Below are 21,354 nucleotides of genomic sequence, written 5' to 3' on the forward strand. Positions count from 1 at the left end.
CTGCATACTGAGCTGGTAAAAACTGTAAGTAGGTTTAAATGTAGGCTTGCGTCCATAGGAAACTTGATTGACTTTCTAGTAAATAAAGAAGCATGCAAATAAAATGCAAGTTGCATTGTGCTTACAGTTTTAAGATAAGCAAAATCTACTACGATCCATTCTTTCGCTATTCCTTAGAAATATGAGATGACATATCAAACTACCTACAAGTTTTGAAAGCTTTGTTTACTCCGACATTTTGGTGACCTTTGAACTTGCATGAAGGGCTTGATTACCAAGACTTTTTAACTACTCCTAAAAATTATTTGATTGATAATCGAGTCTTGCATTTTTAGCCAATGAAATGGCCACTAAAATATTTCTATAAATAGCAATTCAAGCTCTGGGTTGTTACGTATGGGAGACCAACAAATAGCAAGAAATTGGAATTGGGAATATCATTGAAGCAACAAGACAAAAATCGGTATGACTAACAAAATTTTCATTTAACAGAAATAGAATAAGTGATCAGAGAGATTACAAGAAAATACACTTACCAGAGAGTGGGCCTATCGCTTATTGGCAACAGAAGGCTAAGATTCATGTTTCTACATGAACTGTGTTAAATAACAGGATTAATTTGCCTATACACTATGGGTATTTAATATTTTTGGCAAATCCTCAGGCGCATAATATGAACGATAGATTATTAAAAAGGAACTCGTAGATTTGAACTGAACTGACCCTTGAGTATTCTCTTGATTCCACTCTATGCCTATGTCTATGGACTAGCTAGAGATTGTGATCAGGAATAGCTTCGGTCACTATTACTAGATTGCTCTTTTGTTTTGGTTAACTAAAAGCTTAAAGGGACAGGTGTGCCATTTCGGGGGATTGATTTGAGTCAGTTGGTTGTATTTATTTAAAAATACTTCAAACTATTTCTATATATGTCTTTTCTATTATCTTGAATTGACGAGTCGCAGATAATTCTGGACACACATGGATTTGAAGACTCAAAATTTTCGACGGTGAACTGTGAACACTATTTCTAATTAGCTAAATTCTAAATAATCTAGTTTCTTCAATTTCCCTGCATAAAGAAAGGAAAATAGATCTTTGCCTCTTTTGAAAATAGAATTAATTTTCAGGACAATGCCACCAAAGGCAAATGGAACCAAAGAAGAAAATATCTTTAAAGCTATCAAATCTAAAAACATCAAATTGGTTGAAAAGATATTGAAGAAGAAATCGTTCGATGCGAATGTCCATGATCCTACGGACCCGTTACAGAGACCGGCGTTGTTGCTTAGCTGCCTGGAATATTGTTATGAAATTGTGTATCTGCTTTTGCACAATAAATACAGCCCAGCTAATGTAAATGGTGAATGCCTTCAAGGTATTCGACCAATTTGGTAAGTACCTATAGATACCCAATTTGCCGATCCTGTATGTTGCTAGAAAGGTATCCGATCCTAAAATCATCTTACACCAAGAAGAACGATAAACGAATACTGATCCGATATTTGATAAATAAGTATATGATTTTTGATTGATAAACAGTATGTTGTATCGTTAAAGGATTGGTATTGAGACTGGGAATACAGAATTAGTTAAGTTATTATTATCAACTAGAAGATGTGATGTTAATTATATTGATCACAATTCGGGTAATTAAACTGTTCATTTCATAAGTGTGCCTTAACGTCTAAAAGAACTAAATTCTCTAAAACTTTTTGATTTCAATTTATACAGGATTCAAAAAAGCTTTCTTGGTTTTTGTATGTCAATCTGGAGCACTGCTCAAATAACATCCAACATCCGTGGTTAGGCTACTGTTGACTCAGATGACTCGGCCGGCCGATGGCTAGGCTCACTGTTATTCAGATGACTCGTCCAACACGTTACTGCTATTCAGATGAACCATCCAATGGTTACTGTTATTCAGAGCTCGTCCAACATTATGTGCATCTTGTTATTCAGATGATTCTTCGGACATCTGTGGTTACTGCTATTCAGATGACTTTTCCGACATCTGTGACTCTTGATGAAGCTTGCTCGCTGACCTGAAGGTCCAGGGTTCAATCCCGGCATAGGTCGAGATAATACCTTCGGTTTCCTCCTGTCAGTGATGCAAGTATGAGGGGCTGACATGGAAAAAGCGTCTAGTCGTTCGGATGGGACAATAAACCGAGGCCCCGTGTGCTACAGGCTGTGCACGTTAAAGATCCCTCGACAGTCGGAAATCGGAAAAGAGCAGGCTAATGCCGCTGTCCTTGCAAAATTTCCCTCATTGCACCCTGTATGGCGTTGCCCGTCTTCATTAGCCCACATGGTGCAGAAAAGTAGGACGTAAAACTCCATTCATTTCATTTCATTTTTTGTGACTCTTGATTCAGATGAATCATCCGACATCTGTGGTTCTTGTGATTCAGAAGACTCACCCGACTGCTGTTGTTCTTGTGATTTAGATGACTTATCCAAAATATGTGGTTCTTGTGATTCAGATGACTCATCCAACAGTTGTGATTCTTGTGAATCAGATGACTCATCCGACAGCCGTGGTTTCCGTCATTCAGAGATTCAGATGACCTTCCAACATCTGTGGCTCCTGTTATTCAGATGACTCTTCCCACATTTTTCAAATTGCTAACGTTTAATTAATATATTTTAGAATGCAGTCCCCTCTTTCAAGCCATTGTAAGAAATAATAGTGAGGTTGTTAAGTTACTAATTGAAGGTGGAGCGGATGTAAATGTGGTATTTTACAAGTATCAGCCTACGGGAGAAACATCTCTCATCAGGTTTGGAAATATAATTATTATACTTTTAGTAGATTCATTTTGTTATCAATGTATAGTCTAAAACATAGAAATTTGGACATGTGGTCAGAAACACTGTCCCAATGTCTTACATTTTAATGTCTCCAGTTGGTCAATGTGGTTGTATAATCACAAGAAATTTAAGGCATTTCCATGCAAAATTCATCCAAGGTTCATCTTCCTATATAAATTAAAGTTCACAATTCTGGTACCTGTGTCACACTGCAATGGGGTTTATCAAGTCGACATTCGTATAGCGACTTTAGACTTTTAGTTCGGTATATGAAATAACACCGGTAACATTTTTTACTTTTTAGAGCTATAAAAGCAGACAATGTGGAAGTATGTGAAATGCTAATCAATTCTTTATGTAATATCAACCTCAAGACGGCAGATGGATTAACAGCTCTCCATTTTGCAGTGTCTTATTCTCGTTATGATATATGCGAACTCTTGTTACAAAATAACATTAAATTACATGCTGCTACTAAGCATGGTGCTACAGCTATGACTGTGGCCTTACATCAAAATAAACCGTCGATGATACGACTTCTGGTACGTTACGGATATCAAGTGGACAAAATGTTTCGCTACATGCAAAAGCCTCTGGAGCATGCCATTTATGTACATAATGAAAATTGTGCTCTGATGCTTGTGAAAGAAGGCTGTTCAATCCGAAGGAAAAGGGACCTCGATTCTTATTTCAAATTAGCAACAAATGAGGCAATGTTCCGTCTAATGAAGCTTTTGGTCGACGTTTATCCAGTATTTTTGAAAGAAAAGTGGATTATTCAAAATCAGTGGCCAGTTTCGATCTATAGGAAGCTGCCTATACTAGAATGGCTATCCACACAGAGTAGCAATACACGAAGTTTGCGAGCTTTATGTCGAAGTCGGATCTTTCGTTTGTTGGGAAAGTGTCCTGAAACAAAGATAAAGCATCTTAAGCTTCCAGATAAAATTGAGGATTATATTCTTATGAAAGAACATGAGTTTAAGGACGAGTCTGAAGACTATATATTTAGCAATGATTGTCCATACGATTGTTCATCGTCGTGCAGTAAACGATACTGTCCACTTATTGATATTTCTGACTCAGATGATGACGTAGATGATTATTAAAAAGGATGGACTTCCGGGTAGGCCAAACCTTTTATAGACTTACCAGAAGAATAATGACAAAAACCAACCAGTGTTTTAAAATCGGAACATAATTTTCAGGATCATTTTAAGTGAATTTGCTTGGAGTGAAATGATTTTAAATGTAAAATCACTGAACCTAATATTTCTGTGGACATGAAGATGTTTTATTTCTAAGACAAAATAATGGCACACAGTCCAAAATTATGTTATCATTTGTATTTGTATGAGAGACAGATTGTATATAGGCTATATATGATAATAAAATATCACATGAAGAAGATGTTTTGGCACCATTTTAACACAAACTATGGCAAAGTCTGGGATGTTCTTGCAGTGTGTTCTATCAAACGATTTGATAAAATAAAATGAATTTTCAAAATTACTTCCTGTTTTGACGTTATTCGTTAATTTCAACTTCCGGAATTTTGAAGTTACATGTATTTCAAAAATTCTTTTTGCAATAAGGTAGAATTTTGTTTATAAAGTAGTAGAATAATAAAATCCGATCCGGAAATAAAGGATTTCCGCCATGTTTATATGACCATTTTTGTAGAACTCAAAATGGGGCCTCGGGGGTAAGTCTGATTTGCATGGTTTTGGTATCTGTGGAAAGTGGATTACATGTATGAGTTATTTCCCTTGGTTTTGAAAACGCGTTCAATTTTAGCTCGTAAACACTCTTGACTGATTTATATGAAAATTGATGTAAGTGTTTATAACCACTCAATGATAGTTTTTTTTAATATTGGCCCTATTTTTGATAACCTCCCTTCTCATGCCACGCTTGGGACATGGTGACTTTAACATGCTGTAATTTTCCGTCGCCGTTCAGTAAGGACGCCTTTCCGGCGTGACGGAGCTAAAACTGTCAAATTCGAACACTGAACTGAGCGATATTCTGATTCTTTGCCCTTATTAAGAATTAATCTATCTTGGTTACTACAAGTAGTATAAATAAACGGCGCAGTTGTAGGATAGGGGGCGCTCAGCCAGCAAATTTCGAGCCACCATGTGACTGCAATGAGCACCCGTTAACATTTGCATGAAAATAATCCACTCCTTTAGACAATTTGTAATGAAACTACACTTGTTTATACGTTTTGCTTTAAAATAAAAAGGAATGGGTTTTACAATCTTCAACTTTTTATTTTTGATCTTAAATATAAGTGACTTTGACTTTTGCAAAGATTCATACTTGATGTTTCGACATTTACTTCCGGTTTGACAGGCGTCGAAACAGCAATTTTCGAAACTTTTAAGGCTCATATCTACGGAGTCCCTAAGGCACAATTGTAAACATATTCATTTATTATTTCGATTAAACGAATTAATTATTTCGTTTAAACGAATTAATTATTTCGTTTAAACGTCAAATTATATGTCTGCACAATAATGTACATTGTACATGTACAAATAACATTTCGTTTTAACGAAATACTTAATTCGTTTAAACGAAATAATTAATTCGTTTAATCGAAATAATTATTTCGTTTTAACGAAATAATTAATTCGTTTAAACGAAATATTATTTCGTCTTAAACGAAATAAATGATGTTATTTCGTTTAAACGAATTCATTTTTTCGTTTAAACGAAATAATTATTTCGTTTAAACGAAATGATAAATAAATATGTTTACAATTGCGCCTTAGGGGCTCCGTACATATCTCTTTATTTGACCTTTTAACCTGAACAATTAAAAGTCATTGTGCTTGACGATATTTCGGATCAAAATGATATCTATAGATCTAGGTCTCTTCTTACAAATTTGAAGGGTGAAAACATATTCCAACAGTATATCTACACCAAAAACGGATTTTTTCTCTTGTCTTAAAAGTTTAAGCTTTCCGATTGAAAAACGACAATAGCGACTCAAGTAGTCTACACACTAATGGTTCTTGCTTGGTAAATCTAGATACCAGTGACCGACATGTGATGAGAAATTGATTCATCAGCATTAAAGTTAAATAAACATTCATAGGCCTAACATCTTGCATTACAATATATGGTTTTGTAGACGAGTTGTCTTTATGTTCGTATACGAGTCGACGGAAGAGAAAAATTTTGGAGAAGTTAACTTAGTTTGTTGTGCCGGAAACAACAAAGCATCTGCTGACCACAATGCTTTGCCTAGTTTAAATGGATCAACACCATTAGAATAAATATTTCATTATAATCCTTTTTTGATTCATCATCTTAATATTCATTGTACTTGTCTATTGTTAACTTGTGTGGGTCATCCTAAGGTATTAGGCTACAGTCGTTTGAATTATCATTAATTAATTTATTCATTCATTTACAGTTGGAATTTAAAAAAAAATAATTTTTTATTGTCCTTTTTACTTAACAACCCCTTGTTTTTCCAGTGCTATTTATCAATTTATATATTTATTCTTTGATAGTTATGTACCTAATATCTTCTATAAATATTATTATTATTATTTACTGTTAGTGTGATAGCTCAGCCATCGAACATGGCGCCGCGCAATGAATTGTGGGTAATACAGGTCGTGAACTACAACCTCCCTATAATACCTATTTGACCTACAATGGACTAAGCTTGTTGAACATTGAAACGCTCATATATGTCTGCACAATAATGTACATGTCTATATGCACAGTGTACAATACATGTACTTAAAGTGTTTCATAAATCCCTAAGATGTGGAGAAATTTTCAGAAAAATTTCTTCTCTGGTAAGTAGGCTACTATATTTCACAGATTTCTTCTCTGGTAAGAAGGCTACTATATTTCACAGATTTCTTCTCTGGTAAGAAGGCTACTATATTTCACAGATTTCTTCTCTGGTAAGAAGGCTACTATATTTCACAGATTTCTTAAAATATGTTTAGAGCCTACAGCCTATATAATTATATAAAGAGAGATTTATCGTACGCATAAAATGTACATAATTATATTTTTTTTATGAGGGGCATATGGCGTATCATCATAAGCCTATGGATTGAGATGACATTGCAGTAATAAGCCAAAAAAACTGTCGTTCTAAAATATAAGTTTCAAACAAAGCTTTTTATTGTTAAATGAATTGGTATGTGTGGACTTAAAAATGTAAAAAAAAGATTCTTTCTTTGTTCATGTGACATGAAATGGGGTATAGGCCTAGAACAGGATAAATCTCAAACGAAACTTGATATTTCGAGGAAGGTACCATAGCCTATAATATATGTAGTTTTGTATGGATAATCCTGCCTAATTTTCGATTATTACCTAGACGGATTTTTAAAAATATTTCAAAGTTATTCAATAAAAATGTTTATTTACAAAAGAAAAGATAAAAGGCCTATTACACTTAGCGTCGAATTAGTACGTGGGTCCAAATATAAGCACAGCACTATATATATAATTGCACTTAGCCTCATTTACCAACAGAGGTTGCGGCAAGTCGTGCAATTTCTGTTTTTCGAAGCGTAGCGCAGGGCAGTGGCTATAAATTTACCACTGGCGTGGTAAGCGTGGTAAATAGTTATAGGTACCCTTGCAGCTATTTACCACGGCGTGGTAAATAAAATTAGTCATGATCTGATATTCCTTTCGGCAAAAATTGCTTAAAACTACCTAAATATTTAAAATAACGAATTTGAATTCAAAAACTCATCATGTTCATCAAAAATTCGCTTTTTGAAAAAAAAAGTCGTGTTTGTTTACATATAAATGTCAAGGCCGACTTTGAAGAGTTCACGGTTCAAGGCTGAATACTTCGTAATTCAAACCTATCTAAAAAAAAAAAAGTTCCGCGTTGTATTTTAATTACAAATTAGTCAAAATTTACTTTTAACCTTGTTAATGAATTTTATTACAAGTATATCTATTCAAAATCGATTCAGGACTAATCTTACCCAAATGATGGTAAGTGTATTTTGTTTGAGAATAATTTTGATAATGAATTCCTGCATTTTATGCAATTTGTCTTCTATACCTTTTTTCAAGTAACTACAGTGGCATATTTAGAGGGTAGTGCCCTATAAAAGCCAAAAAGGGGGCAAAGGTGCCCCTCACCCCCGTCAATGAAATCTTGGCTACGCCACTGAGTAAAAGAAATGTATATTTCCACAAAATCCTATCGGTGTTAAGGTGATTTGAGAATAAAAATCCCATAAAAATGCAGACCTAGGTAATGAAGTTAGAATTTTGTATTTATCTCAGTACTGTTAAAAGCGTTCACTCCTGTACATTTTCGGCCTTTTTCATGATCGCCCCGAGTTTATTCGCTCCACAATATTTTGTGATACAATGATCAATAATCCACAAGGTTTGAACAAAATGTTTAAATATGTGTTATATTGTCGAAGTTGGTCACTTATGAATTAAAAAAGCTATCATTTGACTTAAAAAATTCTGACTTGCTAGTCTTTCATTCGAACCATTTCCAATTTGTCGTCCAGAAACTTGCCTTCACTAACACATGTTGTTTCTGCAAACGATTCTATATTCCTTAAAGTGTCCAGAATTAACATGAACTTCGAAACAAAGGAATTATGTAAAAACCGCAAAAATTCCTTAAAATTTTCAAGAAAGTGGTAACATGGCCCACTTTTCATCTTGATTCATGCAGCATTGAACAATTTTACTGCACCCAGGACAAATATTTTTTTTAAAGGGACAGTTACGCCAATTTTTTAACCAATCATATATTAGTCTCAGAAACGGGATTTTTATTTTGCTAAGCAAATCAGTACTAGTGTTCAGAGCTCACCGTCAAAATTTGAGCCTTCAAACTCACGTGTGTCCAGAATTATCTGTGTTTGAAACTAGTATATAGAAGAGATCAGTAATAATACAGATATTGATAGTGTTTGACTGTAGTATATAGTAGAGTTTAGTAATGATACATATATTGATACTTTTTTATTGTAGTATGTGGTAAAGGTCAGTAATGATACATACATTCATAGTGTCTGACTGTAATATGTAGTTAAGGTCAGTTATGATACAGATATTGATAGTGTTTGATTAGTATGTAGTCAAAGTCAGTAAAAATAAAGATATTGATAGTATTTGACTGTAGTATGTTGTCTAGGTCAGTAATAATACAGATATTGACAGTGTTTGACTGTAGTTTGTAGTAGAGATCAGTAATGATACAGATATTGATAGTGTTTGTCTAAATCTGCCACGAACTGTAAGAGTGTGTTCAAGCTTGAAATAGAACGCTTTTCAAAAAAACAAGGAAAATAACTAATTACATATTTTTCAACACTTTTAATGAGGTTGCTAAATGTTTTTTTTTAGGCAATGTAACATTTGTCAGTTTTGTTTAAATTAAATATGGAAAACAAAAGAAACACCACATATTTGATATTTCCCATTTTTTTTTTCAATAGGGTTCATCCTAACCCATCACCATTTCATTATATTCAACCCTTAGCCATACACTTCTTTCAAACGTTTTTTGGTTTGGTATACGGCTCTTCTTTAAGTGAAACAGAAAAGTAGGACGTTAAACCCCATGAAAATTAATAATTCCGTCCAAATTTGCCACGAACTGTAAGAGTGTGTTCAAGCTTGAAATGGAACGCTTTTCAAAAAAACAAGCAAAATAACTAATTACATATTTTTCAACACTTTTAATGAGGTTTCTAAATGGTTTTTATGAAGTTTCATGTAAATTTATCTAAATTTATCAATAATTGTACATTTTACATTTACTAACTAAAGAACAAGTTATATTGTGATAGGGTTCATCGTTTGGTGATAATAAACAATTTCATCAAGTTTCGTTCAAATCGTTAAGAATTGTGCCTTCTCGAGTATTTACAAGCTACAGACTGAACACATTTCCATAACAATCAAAACATTGCAAATCCTATGATTTATTTTCCATTCATAATAATGTTCAGTAGGAAGACTCTTCCGAAGACTTTGTTGTTTTCCTTGCAACAACAGTCCAAATATAGGAACAGTGTCGACAAATCCTATGATAATCATCGGCCGCATTGAGTCTATTTCTGGCTTTAGTTTTTATGACTAAAGTGTCGAGGTTCGCTTGGGTTCGTCGTGTTGAAGGGCACCAGAAATCCTGAAACTTTATAATTCTTCTCCTACAATAGTTAGTCGCACCTTACACCTCAGGGGATGAAAAGAAACCCACGCTTGGAACCAGGAATATACAGTATTATAGCTTGGAATTTAAAAATTCAATAAAAGTCTGTCAAAAGTATAGCTTTAAAATGTATATATAAACTAATTGCTGACGCATTCCTTATGGTTCACATCATATAGCGATTGAAGAAATGTTTTGGACTGTGAAATTTAGCGTCCAAAATGCCCGAAAACCACGGTCACCGATATTAAATATGGCGGATATTTTCCTTCGTTAGGGATATTAAAATGCTTATTTTAGTGAGCTAACAAGGTGATGAAATCCAACAAATAAAAAAAAACGTGGTATAATTTAAATACCGGTACCACGTTTTTTCTCCATAGACTAAGATGGTATCATTGGCCTAATTTAACAATTTACAACGCCGTGGTATATAGCTCTAAGGGTACTTATGAGTATTTGTCACGCTTACCACGCCAGTGGTAAATAGCCACTGCCGTAGCGCAGCGGGCTGTTTGCACACACTATAAGTAAATCATATACGCAATGCACGACCACAAAATTTGCCGCAGGGACACACGTTGACACTCAATGACACTTTTTTAACGACTGACCAAATTTCATGCGGAGACCAAAATCTGATTTACCTAATTTCATGTACAAAATGCGACATACAGTATATTGGAGAAAAAAAGAACGCGCTGCGAACTCGCTTTAACGGCCATCGTTACGATATAGTACATAGCAAAACAGACCAATTTCCAATCACTTTAACCAGCCCGACCATTCCATTGAAGACTTGTTGATTAAGCCAATTGAAAAGATACAATCTATGTCGAATATCAAGCCAAAGCAAAGAAGATTACAACGCGAGAGTTATTGGATGGACCAACTTCAAACTGTATATCCTAATGGCTTAAATATTCAACACGATAATACCCTTGTCACCACCTACAATCATACTGCCACTAATGCCTCTCATATCGTCAGGCGCCACTACCAGAATCTTTAAGACCAATATCTATAGCAAGAGACTTGTTACAACTTACAGAAGAAATACAAATTTCAGTAATATCCTAGTCCATGGTAGATTTAACCCTCAATAGCCTTACAATTTCTGACTTTTTTTTTTGAATTTCCTGCGATGACTATTCATATTAATGCTTCTTATTTTCTTATAGATACATGAACAGTTTTTTTGTTTCACAATACAGGTTTTATCTTTAGATGATTATTGATATATCAGAAGAATGTTGACTCTTTTATTTTCAGCTATTTCAGTTAAAGAAAGGCTACTACCACAGATAGTATTACAGAGACATCCTTAGTTAACATATCTAATTAAGCTTTAACTTGCACCTTGTTTTATCATAAATCTTTACTTTGTGACCTGGGCTAGTGCTTTCATGAGACTATGTTCTCATCACCATCTAACACTACTTATTTACGCATAAATTAAGTATTGTTTGTGATCAGTTCACGTTTTGTAGTGTTTGAGCCGTTTTTGCGCGAGTGTCACGTAGCTTGTGTGTGTCACATTTTGAACATTTCAAAATTCTTTCTACGACATGGAACGCACCACACTCCATTTGGGCACACATCATTATTAACACACAGAAGTGCGTTGCATCGCGCAAACAGAAATCGTGCAAGTGTCACGTTGTGACTTAAGTCACCTTGTGTATACGAGCCCCAAGAAAGATAATAACTCTATTACTCTCTGTATATATTTCAGTGAATCGAATTAAAAGATGCTGGATCTCGACCAGTTTGGGTATCTCCAGATCAGAAGGCCGTGCTGTTAATAGTAATGATGTATCAGACTATAACCAAGCTTTACCATTTGAAGATATTCCTGGTCCTCAAGGTATCAAATATCTTGGAACTTTACCTCACTATATGACTGGTAGATTAGATAAATATAAATATCAAGATATTTTAGAAGAATACTTTTCTAAATATGGTCCCATCTTTAAAGAAACACTATTTGACAAAACAGTAGTTCATGTTTGTCATCCGGATATGATAAAAGTTGTTTACCAAGATGAAGGAAAATACCCAGAAATCGAGCCTTTGATGGAGCCAACACAGAAATCCAGATGTGATGAAGGTATGTCATTAGGACTCGGTAATACGAATGATGAACAATGGTACAGACTGCGATCAGCAGTTCAGAAACACATGATGAGACCAGGCGAAGTTTCCAACTACCTTCCACAAGTCAACGAGGTAGCCAATGAATTTGTTGATAAAACAATGAGAAAGGGATATAGCGATGATTTTATTTTGGATGCTTCTATTTGGAGCCTCGAATCCTCTGGATACATAAGCTTCGGTAAGCGGCTCGGGTACATGGAAGGTGGCTCTGAGAAAGAAGCCGAAGGTGTGAAAGTTGTGAAAAAGAATGATGAGGCGTTCACGCTTGCCACAGACTTGAAATTTTCCCTTCCTTTCTATCAACAATTACAGACTCCCAAGTATAAAGCTTGGCATGAAGCTGAAAATTACACCACCAAAGTTGCATCCGTTTATTTTGAGAACGTACTTAAATTTTTGGAGACGCACTTAGACTCCTCGAGCGAACCAAAAAAAGTACAAAATACTTATCGTTTTCTATATTCATTGTTAGGTCATAAGAATTTATCTAAGAAAGATATGGAAGTGATAGTATTATCAATGTTTATAGATGGATTAAGAACCGTGGTTCCTGTTTTAATATCAGTTTTATTCTGTTTATCACAGTCTCCTAGAGTCCAGGAGAAACTGTTCACAGAAATATACAACGTGTTGGAAGACAGAAAATATATAGCAGCATCTGATATAGCTCAAATGCCGTACCTGAAAGCCTGCGTCAAAGAGACATTCCGATTACATCCAAATGCTCTAGAAATTTCACGAGTTACCAAAAATAACATGGTCTTGGGTGGTTACCAAATTCCATCTGGCTCGAAACTAAATATAAATGCCTTTAACATGTATAGAAATTCGGATATTTTTGAGAATCCTCAAAATTATTGCCCTGAACGGTGGTTGCGCGGTTGGGAACATGCTGTGGATGTACATCCCTATTTGCTGCTTCCGTTTGGTAGAGGACCTCGAATGTGTGTAGGAAGAAGATTCGCTGAGCAAGATCTTTATGTTTTAATCAGTAAATTTATTCAGAATTGTGAACCTCAATGGAGGGGTTCAGAATTTCATCAACAGTATAAGATTTTAATGTATCCCGACCGTCCAGTGAAGTTTGAATTTAAGTCTCGATAGCATATATGGGTCATTCTCCGGTAATCCCGGCCAATCGTGTCCCGAACAAATATCTTTTAATTTATCCGTAAATCATGATGAGATACCTACTCCAATATTTGAATATTTACCGTCGAAAATAATTCAATGAAGAAATAAAGCAGAAATCCATTTCCTTACTTTAAACATATATTTATTTGAACTATCTTATCCCGGAACGCCAAAAATGTGGTGTCCCCGATCATTCGATGAAAATCAATATTTATCTTTTCAAGGCATCTATTTTTGGTTGATTATGTTTAAAATAATAAATTCTACTCTTATGCACGATTCATATAAAAATCTGCATCGGCAAATTTCAGATAATTCAATTTTACTTTCATGAAATCTATGTCCCCAGTTCTGTTGTCATATCCGTAACGTAAATATTAGATCTGAATATGTCATAAATGGAGCTCCATAAAATCGCCACGCTATGACGTAGTTAACGCTGTCCGCAATTTCTATGCACGTAAGTAGTTAACACTGATTTCAGATTTAATCAAACTTTATGCAAATCATCTCGATAGTATGTTTATTCCCCGTCATATCCGAACGCTGAAAATCTTTATATGGCAATTTATGCAATTTTACATTGTCCTATTTCCTTAAAGGCGGAAACCTCCATATTTTACTTTAATTTTATATTTTCTGTTTCATTTTACAAAAACTTGACCATGATTAACTAAATAAATATGTTTTAATCTGTGCTTTCTACGGTTGTGTCACATCCGTAACGATCTTGTCATTTCCATCATGTAGAGTCAGTACAGCTGTGACGGAAATGACTAGTGTGACTCACAGGCATTGAATTTCGCCTGCAAAAACGAAAAATATATATTGATGTTCAATGCTCGATGTTTTGTCATGTCACACAAAGATAAAAAGTAAAAAAGACGACAATTATCAATATAGATTATTTCGAAAATAAGTTCTTCAAAAGCATCGGAGAATGACCCATATGCATGGAACTTGCTAATTCTTGCTTAAAAGTCACTGATAGATATAGACAGTGGTTTAAGTGGTGCTTTTTGGGGCCATGCCATGTGTTTTTGTGATAAGGCGGATAATTGTTTACTGAAAAGGGCCAAACGTGCTACATATGAGTCATTGCATCTTAAGAAGTAAATAAGTCGTATGAAAATTTCTATTCATAGGCCTAATAACTAAGTTTTTGTGAGTTGTATTTGTGCAAGTTATAAATGAAATAAAAATTAAATGGAACGAAAAAATACATTTGTTTTCATTTTAACAAAGTTTTAAGAGGGCATCGCATAAATATATGAAGATGTTATTTGTTTTTCAATGCCGGTATAGGCATCGTACTTCATTAAATGTGTATCATGTGCAATACATGGTAACTATCCTGTGTTGTACATGGTAATTTTGCTCTTGAAGCTTACTTCGCAAATTCATTAGGCTATTATGAGCCAAAATCAAATGTCGACATTCCTGTTATTATATTGTCGTCTAATCATTGTCGAATGAAAGTAACCCTTATCACTATTCAATTCAAGTGTTGTCGGATCATGACAGGGGTGAAGTAGACCTAATCCGAAAATGAGCGGATCGGCAAATAAAAAAGAATTGGGTAAATTAGAAAAACTAGACGCACCTTACAGAGAAGTTGTGAAGTCTATCGGTTGACTTTTTCTTGATAACTTTACTAATGCTTATCCAAAAAGCTTTCATAAATGAAAGACAACAGTTTAATATGTAACAAAGGTATGGAATGAAGATAATTATACCATGACATGACTCAATGAGCAACACTTTTAAACATTGACATTTGTATTACACGGTGTGACTAAACTTCGTAATATTCCACAAACAATAAAATTAAATGAAGCTCAAAGGATATAATTCTACTTCACACTATTGCTACGTCCACTACACTGGGCTGTAGGTGTCAGTTTTTATTCGTGCTTTGCTATAGAACAGTCAATCTTTAATCTCAAATTTTTAATCAAGATAATCCTTAGATATTTGTTATAAAATAGAGAGTCATTTGGCCTGTGAGTTAGAAACTGATGCTCCAGGGTTTAACATTTTTAAGGCCCTGTTATAAACGAGTTTGGGTATTAGGCCTAATTGCTGACGAAGGTTCCACTTCCAGCAATGGCTAACTTACGGAAACCACATACATCTGTGTCGTCTGATGTGCCAGTCCTTTCCAATGTAGAGGAAGATAATCTCCTGGACCTAAATACTGATGTTGCTATGCACATTACAGTAGACTCTGAAGATATACCAATTAAAAGTCCAGACTCCTTGTCTACATCAATGTCGGAGAATAATATTTTGCCAGTAATGTTAACATTACAAGACACCATGAACATAATTTCTCAAAAAATTGAGAAAATGGGCACTGCCTTTACATCTACCACTTTAAATTCTGTGCAAGACCATTCGGGGATTACTGCTAGCAAGCTTTCCAGGAAATGGAAGAATGATGGGTCACTAAACCACTAGGTCTACATAGTCATAAAAAGATTTGCGCCTTGACTGCCATGAGTTCATCTGATAAAATTGACAGTGATAAGAGTAACATGAGTGTCAGTGATACTGAAGTTTTGCTGCCTAAATCAAATATATAGATTCTAATAATTTGCTCATTCAACCGATAGATATAAATTGCAGCTATCCATGATTCTTTTCAGAATTTAATTCTGATATTAACCTGAAATTTAAAAAAAAAATGTAAGGTACAGCAACATATTATACATTAGTGGATAGGGCAGTGTAGAATAATTAAAATAATTAATTATAATTTTGATTATCCATCATCAAAATACTTGCCTGGCAAGCTATCTTTATTTAGTTTAAAAAAAAGTCCCATAAACTAGTATTATGTGACAGATCATGATATTCTTTAGTTCAGTCATCTATTGAAGACTTCAACAAATTTATATAAGTTTTATCTTGAGTTTAAGAGTTAAAGCATTAAAGATCATTTCATTTCCAAGTATTAAGATAAAGTTTTCATAATCATTTTCCAGATTTTTTAAGGAAACGGTGTACTTCCAAATATACTTATTTAAAATCAAAGCAACTAGTGAGTGCATATTAGATGGCTTGCCAAGCTATGAAATTGTGCAGTAGCTTGAATTAAAGATGAGTACATTGTCTCCATGGAGACATCAAAAACATCAACTTTGCAGAGTCTTTTTAATTGGTATTTCATTGCTATTGTAGTTATTTATTGATTTACTGTTTACCATGAAGCTGGTTTAACTACAGTTGAAAAATGTATCAGTAGAATATCTGATCTTAGACGAGTTGCTTTCTTCAAGTTTTGAAACTCCATAAGTTAATGATTTTCAGAGGTCAATTGTATCTTGATCTCAGAAATCGACCAAAAATAACCTTGACAACTCACCTTTTTCAAGATTCCTCCATAATGTAGAACAGTTAGAAGACTGGATAATAAAAATGTATCTGTACACCCTAATTCCTATTATTTCTTATCAACAAGACAAACAATTTCGAGTACCCCAGATTTTAGAGAGAGGATAGAATATTTGAAGGATAGTTTGTACAGTTCTGGTACTTCTGAAGACTATTTACATATATTCAATGCCTAAATCAACAGCATAAAATGACAAACCATGGACTTGAAGAAATGTTTTTAATGTTTGAATTGTTCCCGATTGAAGTTTTATAAAAGGAGTTAAATTTATTCAATATAGAAATAAAATAAAACGACAAGCAATAGTAATTTATTATTAAGTACCGCAACCTGAAGTTTGAGTTGATTGGCCTACGAGTAATAATGTTATGAGACTGTATTGATTATTGGTTGATCTGTCATTATATAATTCTCCAGGCTCTCCTTTCTTTTACGTTCATGTTAGTTCAATTATTATTTATTGATAGGGTAATTTCTGGGAGTGGAAGACAGCCTGAATATTCCTATAGGACAAAGTTGAATATTTACTGAACACAATTAATTAGAGGTAATATATTTAATTTTATAATTAACTTTTACAATAACAAATATTTTTACTGTGTTTAATATATACATCAATTGTAGAACCATTTCGATATCTGAAATAGACTAGTTGTCTGAAAATCGCACAATGTGAAATTTAGAAACAACATGTTTCAGATTCTGATTTGTACGGAGCCCCTAAAGCGCAATTGTAAACATTTTTATTTATTATTTCGTTTGAACGAAATAATTATTTCGTTTAAACGAAAGAATTAATTCGTTTAAACGAAATAACATCATTTATTTCGTTTTAACGAAATACCCTATGTTTATTTCGTTTAAACGAAATATTAATTCGTTTAAACGAAATAAGAATTTAAAAATAAATAAATTTAAATAAAAAGATGGGTTAATTATTTCGTTTAAACGAAATAGACGAAAAAATTAATTCGTTTAAACGAAATAATAAATAAATATGTTTACAATTGCGCCTTAGGGGCTCCGTAGATTTGATATTAATTTTGATTTAACATTATTATGTTTTCACTTTTTTATTTAATTCTTTTTAATACCCCTTCTATTTTTGATGTAGGTGTAAATTATTGTCACCTATGTTAGTCCATGCAAATCTTCAATAAAAAATAAGTCTACAAATAATAGAAAAAGTAAAATAAGGAAATAAAAGTATCAGCTAGTTGCTTGCAAAGCTTGAAATTTTTGGTGGACAATCAAGACATCTTCCTTTTGTCACATGGTAGTCAATAGCAATTGGAGTTATGATCCTTGAGGAAGGGTTGTAGCACAGCTGGTAAGAGCATTGGAATCTTTACATTATGTCATTTGTGCTGTTGCATCAATCATGTATAATAAATTATTATAATTTTAAAATATTGACAGTCTTTAATTTAACAAACCAGCCTTAAAAGGGTATTCCACTTTTTTTATAAAACATTTTCATTAACAAAAACGTATATTATACCTGAAAATATTTCTAAAGTATACTATTTATATCTATCTATCTACTTGATCGAACTGAATTTGTTCTAAAAGGCTTGATTAAAAACGAAGAGTACTAATTGTTTATTAAGTAGTTTTGGTGTGTGGCTTTATAATGGCTTGATATTATTAGTTGAAAGCTATAGAACACCAGGCCTGTAGCTAGCCCGGGGTCTCAGGAGGGGCAAAATTTTTTTAAGGGGGGCTCAACTATATGATTCAAAAAGTCAATAAAGAAACTATATATATACATTGAAAATATGTGTTTTAGTGTTTCACGGGGTTGACAATCAACAATGATAATAATCAACAATTACACCAGCTGTAAGCGAGGGTATTGTACAGCAAACCTACTTATAAAACAGCTTAAAAGCCTTAGAATTGCTCTTTGTCTATATAAAACGATAAAAACAGGACATTTTTAACATTATGGTTGAAAAATTTTCAGGGGGGCCAAATATTTATTAGGGGGGCCGATGCCCCTCCCCTAGCTGCGGGCCTGTAGAACACATAGGAGACATATTTCTCTACAATAGGGGTTTATTTTACTTAAATCTGTACAGTATTTTTCTACCAGATTACAAAAAATTATAACATACATATGATATTAATCTTGTGAATCAATAATGTTTTTTTTTAATTTATTTTCTTTATATTGTTTTATTTTCTAAGAGGACATTTGATACATTTTAGACCTTGGAAATTAAAAAAATATATTATATATGCCTACATGAAATTTGGAGCATTTATAGTCATCACCCATGACCATCTACTCCAGAAGCCAGAATAGTGAAAGCGAATACTGAGCCAACTGTCACAATCGCTGAGGCATGAAAACATGGTGAACTCGTTAATTACCACCACAGTAACCCATATGAATAAAAAACTAAACAAATTTTTTTTGGATTTATAGGCAAGGTTTACATTCAAGCATAAAAACTTGAAAATCAATACAAGTTATCTAGGCCAGGTAAATGTCTAAAGATAAATCAATGAAATTTCATTGGACCGAGGAATTTATTATGTGTGATAGAAGAAAAGTTGATACAGAAATTATTTTCATTAATAATTAAGCAAAGTGAATATATTTTACAAGGATAACAACTTAGGTTCACAATTAAGGATCCTTTCTACCAGCTGATCCTTGGCCAAACCTCTTGGTATTGATCTTTCCCAGATTATCCGTACCCATTTACAGTTGGGTCGACTGTAATTATGAAGCGTGAAGATGACTTATTGCAGGTCATCAGACTTTCCAAATGAGATATACCCACAGCAACCATTTGTTTGATATAACCAAGTAAACAACCAATGCTCTTAATGACTCTGTTATGGAGCCTTTCATGTATGTGATGTTTTGTTACATGATGGTTTCATCATAGATTTACATATATGTATATAAGTGAGAAAAATTACATATTCATAGCTTAATATTGTCTAATCAAAATTGGTCCTACTGTATTGATAGCAAATTTCAGCCAATCAAAACAAGTCACTCGTTATGAGGCATTGTTTGCAAACATAAACAAAACTAAATCAACGTGCCATTACATATTTGAGATTATGTATGGTACAAAATTGAATAAGATCTTTGTTAAAGAATTTAAGCCGAGAGAAAAATCAAACCTTACGTTGGTATATTTACTTGGAAAGAAAACAGGCAGTGCGAAGCGATGTTGTATTTTGTTTACATGTTCTACCTATCTGATTAGTCAGACTTAAATAGCACCAGTCTCAAAATGAAGTGTAGTGGGCTTAGTTTAATATGGGTTGATAAGACCATTTCAATACCTGTATTCGTGATACAATGGTATTTATATGCCACCTCAGATTCATCAAATTTTAGGTGCACAATATTTCCAATTTCTTGGTCATAGGGAAGAACTGCAAAGTAATTAAAATTAGACCAAACTTTCGTTGCGTTCTTTTATTATCTTTTTTTTCTACCATAGTTACTTCAATATGGGTCTAATGACATCCCTCTTGAACGTTGGTCAAATTAACCTTTTGACCTAACTCGATGACATCTGTCTTCATTATTTCAGGTTAACATATGTTAAATTCATCATAAAATTTGTACTGAAATTAATTCTGATTCTGCCTATCTTTTTTTATTGAATATACTGAAATATTGTATTTGAATAATGTTTACACTCCTGATTATACCTATCCTTTCTTAATGAATATACTGAATTATTGTATTAGAATAATGTTTATACCTCTGATTCTACCTATCCTATCTTAATGAATATACTGAATTATTGTATTAGAATAATGTTTATACTTCTGATTCTACCTATCCTATCTTAATGAATATACTGAATTATTGTATTAGAATAATGTTTATACTTCTGATTCTACCTATCCTTTCATAATGAATATACTGAATTATTGTATTAGAATAATGTTTATACTTCTGATTCTACCTAGCCTTTCTTAATGAATATACTGAATTATTGTATTAGAATAATGTTTATACTTCTGATTCTACCTAGCCTTTCTTAATGAATATACTGAATTATTGTATTAGAATAATGTTTATACTTCTGAATCTACCTAGCCTATCTTAATAAATATACTGAATTATTGTATTAGAATAATGTTTATACTTCTGATTCTACCTAGCCTGTCTTAATGAATATACTGAATTATTGTATTAGAATAATGTTTATACTTCTGAATCTACCTAGCCTATCTTAATAAATATACTGAATTATTGTATTAGAATAATGTTTATACTTCTGATTCTACCTATCCTATCTTAATGAATATACTGAATTATTGTATTAGAATAATGTTTATACTTCTGATTCTACCTATCCTTTCATAATGAATATACTGAATTATTGTATTAGAATAATGTTTATACTTCTGATTCTACCTAGCCTTTCTTAATGAATATACTGAATTATTGTATTAGAATAATGTTTATACTTCTGATTCTACCTAGCCTTTCTTAATGAATATACTGAAATATTGTATTAGAATAATGTTTATACTTCTGATTCTACCTATCCTATCTTAATGAATATACTGAAATATTGTATTAGAATAATGTTTATACTTCTGATTCTACCTATCCTATCTTAATGAATACACTGAATTATTGTATTAGAATAATGTTTATACTTCTGATTCTACCTAG

General features: G+C 33.1%; 2 protein-coding genes across 2 annotated transcripts; both read left to right on the plus strand.

Moving 5' to 3' along the window:
- Positions 1 to 1,222: 1,222 nt before the first annotated feature.
- LOTGIDRAFT_191633 (hypothetical protein) lies at positions 1,223 to 3,485 on the plus strand (the record flags this gene model as incomplete). Its single annotated transcript, XM_009060219.1, has 4 exons — positions 1,223 to 1,394; positions 1,561 to 1,649; positions 2,654 to 2,783; positions 3,119 to 3,485. A coding segment is annotated over exon 4 (333 nt), but the record flags the coding sequence as incomplete, so codon positions are not given.
- Positions 3,486 to 6,604: 3,119 nt separating this feature from the next.
- LOTGIDRAFT_163698 (hypothetical protein) lies at positions 6,605 to 13,264 on the plus strand (the record flags this gene model as incomplete). The annotated part of the gene is made up of 3 exons (XM_009060220.1): positions 6,605 to 6,638; positions 8,818 to 8,829; positions 11,739 to 13,264. The coding sequence occupies 3 exons, from the start codon at positions 6,605 to 6,607 to the stop codon at positions 13,262 to 13,264; spliced, it is 1,572 nt and encodes a 523-aa protein (XP_009058468.1).
- Between the last annotated feature and the right edge of the window lie 8,090 nt (positions 13,265 to 21,354).

This window comes from Lottia gigantea, assembly GCF_000327385.1.
Source record: "Lottia gigantea unplaced genomic scaffold LOTGIsca_41, whole genome shotgun sequence".
NCBI classification, from domain to species: Eukaryota; Metazoa; Mollusca; class Gastropoda; family Lottiidae; genus Lottia; species Lottia gigantea.